The sequence below is a fragment of the Xenopus laevis genome, chromosome 2L, assembly GCF_017654675.1.
Source record: "Xenopus laevis strain J_2021 chromosome 2L, Xenopus_laevis_v10.1, whole genome shotgun sequence".
Classification (NCBI taxonomy): Eukaryota; Metazoa; Chordata; class Amphibia; order Anura; family Pipidae; genus Xenopus; species Xenopus laevis.
In genome coordinates, this window is record NC_054373.1 from 46362480 (window position 1) to 46373615 (window position 11136).

The 11136-nt window shown below is 37.8% G+C and overlaps 1 protein-coding gene across 1 annotated transcript; it reads right to left on the reverse strand.

The window, feature by feature from the left end:
* Positions 1-1549: 1549 nt before the first annotated feature.
* atp5pb.L (ATP synthase peripheral stalk-membrane subunit b L homeolog) lies at positions 1550-11136 on the reverse strand. The gene is given in 7 exon segments (NM_001094543.1): positions 1550-1706; positions 2896-3075; positions 4162-4287; positions 5076-5239; positions 7616-7761; positions 7985-8021; positions 11031-11136. Coding segments are annotated over 7 exon segments (753 nt in total). The 5' UTR covers positions 11059-11136; the 3' UTR covers positions 1550-1634.

Here is an 11136-nt window from a genome sequence, read left to right on the forward strand (position 1 = left end):
ATGGTACTATGTGCAGTTTTTTCAAGAGATTTTTTTAGTTTTGTATAACAAAGTATTTCTATTCTCTTTAAAGGCCCTAACAAAAGCTGCTTCCAAAAGTGGTAATGAGTAATATCTGTAACGGTCCTTTGTAATACCAGTGCCTTTGATTACATATCATATGATACGAAATGCGTTAGGACGTATATCTTTTAACATGATGGAATAAAGCTTCAAGTTTTTACCTCAACCGCCTTGGCTGCAGGAGTGCATGCACAATTATTTCTTATGATTTACATTGCCTAAGCTACAGGTTCGGGGTATCGTGTGTATTTGACCTTTGTTATATGATAGCAGTGTACACAACTAGAATGGGGTCCCATTTTAGTTTTCTGTAAGAATCTAGTGTAGGATTTCTTTCTAGATCAAATATTTGCATTTGTCTAATAGTTGTACTCCTAAAGCTGAATAAGGCTATGCTATTGAAACGCAAGCATTTTTTTTTTTTAAATAACATTTTTAATAAAATCTGCAAAGGTTATTTGGTTTTCCTTCTGCTCGTCCGTTCACATCCATGGACTAGACAGAATCTAAGTGGATGTCCAACAGTTACAATTTTTATAGGTAACTTTTTTTGGATCAAATTTAAATTAGGCACCATTTATTATTTATCTACAAATCTACAAGATGAGGGCAATTTTAAAAACACTATGCCTCGCCAGGCTTTTTCAGGCGACTGTTGAAAAGCGCATCGCCTCGTGTGGTTAGCACAGGCGTTTTTACATAGGCGCCCATACAAAACTGTCGCCTGCGCCGGTCGCGGCGACTGGCGCGGCGCTTTGTCGCCGCGACCGCAAACGCGTGGCTATCTCCCCGTGTGGACTAGCCCTAAAACGTTACAACTTGAGTTGGCCTGTTTAAACAGCTTTCTCAAGCTACTTTTCAGAATCATATTTACAATTTTGTACAGATTTTCAATGAAAGTAAAAATATTGTATACAGCAAATACACAGTTAAAAAACTACACACACAGTTAAAGAAATGATTGGAATATGTATTGTGTCAGAGAGTTTGAATTGTACTCACCAGCACACCCACATCCAATCTTCATGCACACACAAATACTTTTTCTTGCTTATTTAAAAATAAATAAATAAATAAATAAAATTAACGTCTATCACCTATTTTGCCCCTTTCACACAGGCTGCAACAGTGTACCAACCTACATATTCTGGTGCATGCATTTTAAAGAATTTAGCTCTAGTCAAAGGACTGACAATTTTCCCTGGGGGTCCTCAACTACAAAGTAGATCCTAGATGTTGCTTCATATCTCCACACTGCTTAACTGCCCTGAGAAGCCAAGTAACCAGCTCTACTAGGCTGAGATCTCCGGCAAAACATGCATCATTACCACCAAACTCCCAGCACAGATTGCACCACCTGAACATTGGGCAACATTCTTCATGGTACTGGAGCATGTGAATGAATAAGCTGAGCGAACACCATGCAAATGCACATACACGCAGATTTGCACTTGGCATTCTTAAGAAAACGTCACAAGTCATTATAGAGTGTAGAAATATTAACATTTATACACAGTATGGTTCTCATACAGCTGGAGTCTACAGATATACAATTCTTCAACAGAAAGAAATTAAACTCTTGCTTGTGCAGTCTTGGATAGTAGTTTCAGGTCTGTGATACATTTGGCGATGCTTTCCGTTTGCTGTAAGAGAAAAAAAAACCCATCATTTTAAAAAAAGATTACATTTCTAATTTGACCAAAAATACTAAATATAAAGGTAGACAACCTGTGCCGTGGCCAAAGATATAAAAAATATAAATGGAATGGCTTTCTGATAAGCTATGGTTTCTCTTATTCAATGTAACAGAAGGAGTCGTGGTCAGGCTTGTGTATTTTACGATTGAGTTCTATTTTCATATATACCACTAGGGAGCATTTTTGCAATACAGGTGTCAGGAAGCTATTATCTTGTTACCTTTGCATTGTTTTTGCGCATAGGCTACGGGGGGGGGGGTGACATCACTCCAACTTGCAGCGCAGCAGTAATTTATCAGAGCACAAATCACATGGCTGAGGACACCTGGGAAACGGACAACTTGGCTAGCTCTATGTCACATTTCAAAGTTAAAAAAATCTGTTTGCTCTTTTGAAATGGATTTCAATGCTGGATTCTGCTGGAGGAGTTTTAATAATGGATGCATTTTGTAAAAATATGTTTTCCCGTGGCAAAATCCCTTTGGCATGAAAGTCTTCATTGAGACACAAAGTATATATATATGATTGTTTTTTTCACTGGGTTGGTAACGAACATATAGGCTTTCATTTTCCCTTAACAAGTGAGCATCACTCCTTGGAGATCTAGACATATTGGGGCTCATTGCATAACCACGGAGCAGTTACAAAACACTTTTGTTTGCACTTTTTGAATAGCATGGAAATGGAGGGTGTGAAAGAACAGCCAAGCTTTTGTGATGCCCACAGCATTGAGGACACAATTTAAAGAATTTTTAAATTTGCACCTTGCTGCAGGAACAGTGATGATGCATTTACATTATGGCTACAAAAACAAAACATAATATGGCAATTAAAGCACTTTGCATTTGCCTGCTCTTGCCATGCTAATTCAGTGGATATTTTTAAAGCATGATTGAAGACATATTTGTACACTCTGGCTTTTAAGTGGGGTTGAGTGATAGTTGATGCAATGTAGTGTTGCTGGTATGGATTATGGGGATGAAATGATGTTTTTATAATGTATTTGGATGTTTATTTTTATGTGTATATTTTAATTTTGTTGTAAAGCACTTTGTAGCTATGCTTTGAAAGGTGCTATATAAATAAACTTTTACTTACTTACTTAACAAATGAGGCTTATTTATTTTTTTCTTACCTGCTGGGGTGTGATACTCTGGACCACATTCTTTTCTACCCAATTGATCATATGATCCTGCTCCTTGCGGCGTTGGAGATGCTGAAGAGCTACCTGGTAGTCCAAGCGCTTCTTAACCTCATTATAGACATTCAGGAGTCTCTCTCGGTAATTAATTTCCAGGAGCACGGTCACATTATTCTGTGGTAAAGTATATAAAACGTCACTCATGTGAGAACAAATTATCTGCTATGCAAAGTAATCCTACCATTACAGCGTCCTGTTATTTATATATGAAACTTAGGCCATTATTCACAAGTTTAGGAGGGAACCGGATTATTATACAACAATATTATAAAGAACCAACATATTCTACAGCACTGTGTACAGTGCCGTTTTTTTTATCAATAATTATCTCCGTGCATTTGACATATCAAATGGTGAACATTCTTTTTCATTATTCCCGACAAATGTTGATTGAATGAAACATCCTGATGCTTTTAACACATTTTTCATTCTCTGATATTAATCATTTGTTGCTTACATTTTTTGACCATGAAACGGCTCGAGAAAATTTCCTTCACATGCTAAGGTTTGGCCTACATTCATTTTAATAGTAAAGCATTCAGCTGGGAGTATTATGTTGTCCTGTTTTTTCTTTCTTGACGACTCTGATACCAAAAGGAAAGTTTAGTTTTTAGAAAGGTTCTAATCAACTATTAAGTGGATTTTCATTTTTAAATTATTGTCTCTCCTCCTGCTTTAAGGCCTGCAACTAAAAATGCTATCTGGTAGTGATATTCATCGTAAGATTTTAGTTTTATCACTTGTTTTTTTGCCAATATTTCTATTCGAAAGCTATATCATTTTTTTCAACTGCTGCTAAGCTGCTAGGATAATTAAGTCCAAGCAACCAAATACACAACAGAAAAAAGTAAATTATTCAAACCCATGCACAATAAAGAGCAATTGCAAATTTTACAAGATTACCATTATCCTGATGACGGTTAATTAAAGATGAACTAAACATGGTGTACACTGTATTTAGTGATTCATTGATATGGCCAGATGATCAAGCATTGTGTTAAGACATGACAGGAAAATGGACATGTTGCCAATTTAAAGTGCTGTGTTTAAAACCGTTTATGTTTTAAAATTTATAAACGTCTTTTCTTAGAACAAAAATAGCTACAAAAACCCTTCCTGGTGTTTTTTGTGTAGCAGCTATCCACTGTTAAGAGAGTGGTATCAGTTGGAGGGCACCAATTAAACATGGCAGAATCATACCCTTTTTGCATCGAAGAGGTGGTTTCTTCCTTCAACCCTCCACTGTTCTTTCTTCTCTTCCTCAATAGCTCGTTCCAGATTCTTAATTGCAGAATCTTTTACTGCCTGTGCCTTAGCAACTTTCTCCTACAAGATGAAAAAAACATTGCAGTTACTTGTTTCTAAATATTGATCAATGCCTCCAAATGGACAAATTTGCTTGGATCAAAAGTGTGTAAACCCACAGTTCCGGTGGGTTATAAGTCAGCCCATTCATCATTATGTAGAAGTTTATTCTTCCCCCCAAGTTATTTTTATTGCATTTTAACTTTCCCACAAACAAACAAAATAAATATATTGAAGGTACAAGTTAAAATCGGGTTTCTTTGCTTAGTTCACATAGTGTATCAATGACAGCATATAGATACAATTATTTCGTTTTGCATGTCTTAAATTAACAAATATTTTCCTTCTTGTATATAGAACCTTATCCCAAAGTATCTTACTGTCTGTGTCTGTAATGCAAAAGAGAATGGTCTTCAGTTATTTCTGTCAACAATAAATTAACATTTTCCCTCAATTTATGTCTACTGTCTATCTTCGACCTGGGGAGGGGGGGGGGATTGAATTAAATGGAGTATGCACAGGGTAGCAGACCTGGAAGATGTTCAGTCAGCCATGGGGACCATATTTTTTCAAACTTTTTGGGGCATCCCCTGCTTAGGTATATAAGTTGGTACATGGGTACAGATTAATTCACCATTTCTACCCATTGTTTCTACTTGGGGGTTGTTTAGATCTCCAGTTGAGAGCTATAAGCCTTTTACTATGAAGAAGTCTAGCTCTTTCCATTCAGCATTTATTAAGGTGCCCTCTTTAACTCTTGCACGACTCAGCAGAACCAACAAAATACAAATAAATAAAAATGCCCTTACTTCATTGAGCTTGTCAGCAAAGGCTGCCACACTGGGTCCAAATTTCTTAATTCCATACACAATAACAATACCAATAGAGGCAGCAGCAAAAGTCTCATGATTTATGACATACAGTTCCTTTGATAAAATGTAGACAAGGAGACCAGTACCCAGCATGTAAGGGCCTACAAGAAAAAAAAAATTGTATTCAGGTAATGAAAATTATTATGGTTTCAACCATTTTGCTAATAACGGCAGGTCACAAACTATATTAATAGATAATAATACAAAATGATATATTAAAAAGACAGTAAATTCTGTACTTGATATGAAGAACAGTATTTAGTAAATGATGTACAGTAATAGAAGAAAAAAAAAAAAGTATCAAGGAAAGGTTTAAAAAAAATCTTCATTGCTGATACAGTGTAAAAAGCAGTTGTATCAGGACTCAATGCACACCATTAACAAACAAGCACAAAACAGGCTATTATCTATGTTGCAAAAAAATAAATAAAAAAAAAACGTCAATACTAGTGAAAATATTAAAAAGATAAAGAATCTCTTTCATAAAGAACTAAAGATGTGCATGATAAACGAGAAACCTGACATTCTGGATTAAAGTCCTTTAACAGTATTTTTTTTATAAAAATTTTTTTACAAAAAGGTTTCGTTTGGAGTACAAATAAATATTCTTATGCCAAATGTCAGAATATGTACATTCAAAAACATGGCTTTTCTGGGTTCAGCTTAATGCTATTTGGCCCCTTTTGTCTCATACCTTTTCTCTGAATTCTCAAAATTTTGGACACCTCCTAATAGTATCTGACCATATGTGCACCTATTAGGACATGTTCAAAGGCATTTTATTGTTAGGAACAATTAAAGGAGAATTAAAGCCTAACTAAAGAAGTAGGCTAGAAATGTTGAACATTATGTATGGGTTTTTGTACCAGCCCAAGGCAACCACAGTTCTTTAGCAGTAAAGATCTGTGTCTCGAAAGATGCCCCAGTAGCTCCCCATCTTCTTTTCTGCTGATTCACTGCACATGCTCTGTGCTGCTGTCACTTACTGACCGACTCAAAATATACAGTACACATACAATGTCACAATATAAGGCTGATTAATAATTAATACAAATAATTATTACATGGCAGCACATAAACCAGTGCAACTAGCATCTGAATTTAATTATCAGCCCTGTAGCATCAGCTTAAATTACAGGCCAGCCTCATTTTGTACTTGATCATTTACAATGAGCCCTAAGCTTAGCTTCTCAACATCTGCTTAAATTCCACTGAGCGTGTGAGTGTTGCAGACACTTTCCAAGATGGTGACCCCTGTGACAAGTTTGAATTCCTGGATCATTGCTGCTATTGAAAAGCTGAAACTTTAGACTGGTACAATAATTTCAAACCATATTAATTTTTAGGGTTTATTTCTCCTTTAAATGTTAATTTAGACTGACATGACAAGTTTTGAGATTCACCGAGGTCTGGCATGGTGCCAAGAGACTGGCGAATTTCTAATGTAGAGCTAATATTCAAAAAGGGATGCCATGCTCAGCCTCAAGACTATAGGCCAGTTAGTCTGATGACAGCAGTAGGGCAAGGGATAAGATACTTGACTTTATTGCAAATAACAATACTATGGGTTTGTTGCCAGTGTGGTTTTATGCTTAATAGATCTTGCCAGACTAATTTAATTGCCTTTTATGAGGAGGTGATCAGGAACCTTGACGCTGGGATGGCAATGGAGTTAATGTATTTAGACTTTGCTAAAGCATTTGACACAGTACCACACAGAAGGTTACTAGTTAAATTAAGGAATATTGGCCTGGAACATGGTATTTGTACTTTGATTTGGCAGAATGAGTGGTGGTAAACAGAACAATTTGTAATTGAACTAGTGTTGTTAATGGAGTCCCGCAGAGTGAATTGCACTTTGCAAAGTGATTTAACCAACTTGAAAAACTGGGCAGCAAAACGTAAAATGAGGTTCAATGTTGATAAATTCAAGGTTATGCACTTTGGTAGAAATAATATAAATGTGAGTTATACACTAAATCACACACTAAGGGGATTTTTTCTGGTTGAGGGTCTTTGGGGGGAAAAAACTCAAATTTTTCGAGCTTCATTACACCCGAAGCTGCTAAATATCATAATATCATGACCTGTGCTGGGTTTTATTCAATAATCCGAAAAAAATTGGTGTCTCTGGAAGATAACCCAGAAAATCTAGTAATTTGAGCCGTCAAATCCGAAAAATTCATATACAATTCTAGTTTTGGCTCCTACTAATTGGAATCCCCCTGGGTAAAACCCAATTGAATAAATACACGATTAAGACACAGCCATTCCAATGGCAAGTGATTTTGGGACGTTTGCACCCCCCAGGGATGGGAAGGTTACAAATGCTAAGGCAAAAAAAAAAGACTGCATTGTTAATTTTGCATCTTTCTCATCAGCTTCTAGACATCAGTTAGTTTGTAGAGGACCTGACAAATCATCAGACAGTTCATTCTATGTGCATGAAAACAAGCAAAAAGATGAGTGTCCCCTACCTGTGACTCCTGTCTTGGGGTATAGGAATTGGAAAAGCTCTTCAGGGATCAGACCAAAACGGACCTTCCCTGATTTCTCTGGAAGTGGGGGCACCGGAGCCATAGCAGGCTGCCCCTTGTGAAATGCCCTGCATTGGTTCACAAGTCTGGTGACAGAAAAAGATGTTATGAATAAAGTAGACTGTCATAGTCTCACACCTTATTTACACCTTACACCTTATCATGTATACTTACACCTTATCATGTATACTATGATACACACAAGAGTGGGTTACAGAATGAGGGTAAAACCACCTACAGACTTTTTGTAGAAATAGGATTATGCCCTACAAAAAACCCAGAACAAAGGAGGAATAAATTTGGACTTACCCAACACTGAGAGGGGCGGTTTTCCTGAGGGCAATAGCTGCAAAAATAAACATTAACTAATAAGATAAATAATATACAGTAAAACAAACAATGCCATTGTACTTTGTAAAATGAATATATATATATTTGTGTATATTGTTACTTAAAGGGGAACTCAACACAAACATAAATTAAGCTTTTTGAAAAGTAAACAATTTTAAGTAGGGATGCACCGAATCCACTATTTTGCATATGCGAATCCTGGATTCGGTGCATCCCTAATTTCAAGTAACTTTGCAATATACATCAATTAAAAAATATGCAGACTTTCATGATTTTTAATGGTTTGGAAAAGTTCCCTAAGCCAAGCCCCTTGCTCTCCCACTGATGTGTCTGACTACTTTGCTGAGCTGGCTGACTTCTGTTACTTTGTAAAAGCAGCCATACGGAACGCATTTTAGGACATCCTGCTGCTAAATACATGTCTTGCATGCACTGTTCTATGCCTTCGGAATGGCGCATTGGTTGCTTTTACCGTCACTCATCACCCAAATCTGCAGTCACACCTCCGTCGTCTACCCTCCCTTCTCAGCCGTCAGTCATACGAACTCCACCCTCACCCTTCTGCCTTCAGACTTCCGCCCTCAGCCCTCATTCCTCTGCCTTCCACCGAGTCCTCTTCCTTCCGCCCTCGCTCACCACTTTAGAAACTTATGGATAAGACTGTCTGCTGAAAAGAGAGATCTGAGGGGGGAGGGCTGAGCAGTGAGGGCGGAGGGGCGGAAGGAAGAGGACTGAGGGCGGAGGATTGAGGGCGAAAGGCTGAGGGCAGAAGGATGAGGGCGGAGTTCGTATGACTGACGGCTGAGAAAGGAGGGTAGAGGGCGGAGGTGTGATTGCAGATTTGGATGATGGGTGACGGCAAAAGCAACCGATGCGCCATTCTGAAGGCATAGGACATTGCATGCAAGACAGGTATTTTGCTGCAGGATATCCCATACAGCATCCTCCACGTGATTTCAATAAGGAATGAAACATCACGGTGAAATGCATTTTGGGTTATGTAGTTCCAGCATTCTGTCTGTAAGCTGTGGAGAAGTTGTTACAATTTGTAACATCAGTGTTTAGTCCCTCCTTCCCTGCCAGGATTTCAAATGATGCAGAAAGAGAAGAACTGTTACACAGCTGGATTTCAGCATGGAAAATGGGATTCATTCATACTTTTTGAAGAAACAGGTAACTGTGATGGGTATATTATGGGTTTCTGTGTTATGTGGGCCTCTTTATCAAATTTTGGTTTGGAAGCCGAGTTCCCCTTTAATATTGTGACAAAGTAAGTGTTTCCTTCTGTTCATAATGTCTGTGAATCTATAGTAAGTAGAAGTGGTATGCAAATGCAATTTTTTACTTGTGCAAGTCAACTTTTTTTTTTATTATTTATCACATTTGTTATCATACTGCATAGTTAATCAACAGTTGCAGACTGGATTGCTTGTAGCTAAATTAAGAGAAATTTTGTTACTAAGCAAAAAAAAAAGTATGTGTCCAGTAAGTGTCATGTGGAGACAGGCACTACAATTGGCTTTAAATTGATTCCACTATTTCCTATAGGGCAAATGACAGAGCTTTTATCTGAAAGTATGTGAAACTAAATGCAAGTGGCAAGTTGAAGTGCTCATTAGACTAAGGGAAGAACTCCACTGGTGATTTCGGCATGATCAGACTCGCTGCGCAAAAACGTAGGCGTCAAGTCAGATGCAACGGAAATCAGGTAAGCAACCGGAACATCGGATGGTGTCGCAGCGTTCATCAGCACGACACAACTGGCGGATGCAGACGATGTGTCTGCATCTGACAGTCATGTCACGTCAGATGAACGATGCGACTTCATCTGACATTTCCATCTCTTGCCATATTTCCGTCACATCTGACTTGACGCCTGTGTTTTTGTGCAGTGTGTCGGATCGCGCTGATATTGCCTGTGGAGTTCTACCCTAAAACTATGCAAGGTGGGTTTTAGGTTTTTAGGCATTAGGTTTTACACCCTTAGTAGGGTCAAACATGCCAATTGAAAATACTGATGATTTAACCTACAGTTTAAATTAAATAATTCAGCTCTTTAAGAATGTATTATATTAGATTCACAAAACCTATCACGCAAAAAGCTTCTGCTGTTGCCACTTACCCAAAATGTCAAAATCGTTTACAGATAAATACATTTTAAAAACACTATGATTTGACATTAATAAAAAAAAGCTCTAGCAATTGGTATTATGGGCCTTTTATCCTTCTTCTGCACCAAGAGTGTTGGTGCTCATCTAATAATCAATGACACAGACTATGACATTAAACTCTATGGAACTGCTTGGGTTCTATGCCATAATTTCATGAAGTATCAAACACACATGCAATTGCTAAGAGAGATCTCCCTGGGTACTTTTGGAATTGACATTTTTCTTATTAGCAGTTTCACACAACTAATATCATGAATTAAGAACAGGATTGCCACTGCTGTTCTGTCCACCAGAAGAGGGTCAAGTATAGCTTAGTTCTACCAATAAAAGGGAGCAGAAAAGTGCCAGGAGATGATTCCTTAACAGGTTACTACTGAAGGACAAGTTTACATTGAACTGTTTGGAAGTGTTTATTGAACTCAATTACGCTACCAAATCTATAATGTAGTTGTGAAAACACTCACACATTTTAAACAGGGAAAAAACATAATTTGTATATTTTTAAATGAAATTGTACAGTAACAGTACCTAAAGTTCCAAAATCATATAAATGTACGTGGTCGGGAAAATGATGGGACTCCTTAGTGACGTCTAATATGTTTTATATGTGGTTAAATAATTCCCTATATTTAAAGATAATAGACACGATAAGAATTCCTCAGGGAATCGTGTGACAGACATGAGAGCAAGGAACATTATTGCTGAACAGTGCATGCAAGCGATGAAACGTTTCAAATAAGGTTTCGTGTTAATACGGCTTCATAGAATAAGTTGGTACTGCTGGAAAGGCTAAATCCAGTGTATCCCAGGCCAGCCATTTCCTTGGCACTCACCTGAGGTCAGGGCGGCTCTGGACAGCATGGTGCAGCGGGGAAAATGCCTCTTCGAGACCGGAATTTGCTGTGTGGCCTGTCTCCGCTGGTCACCCTGTGCCCTCTG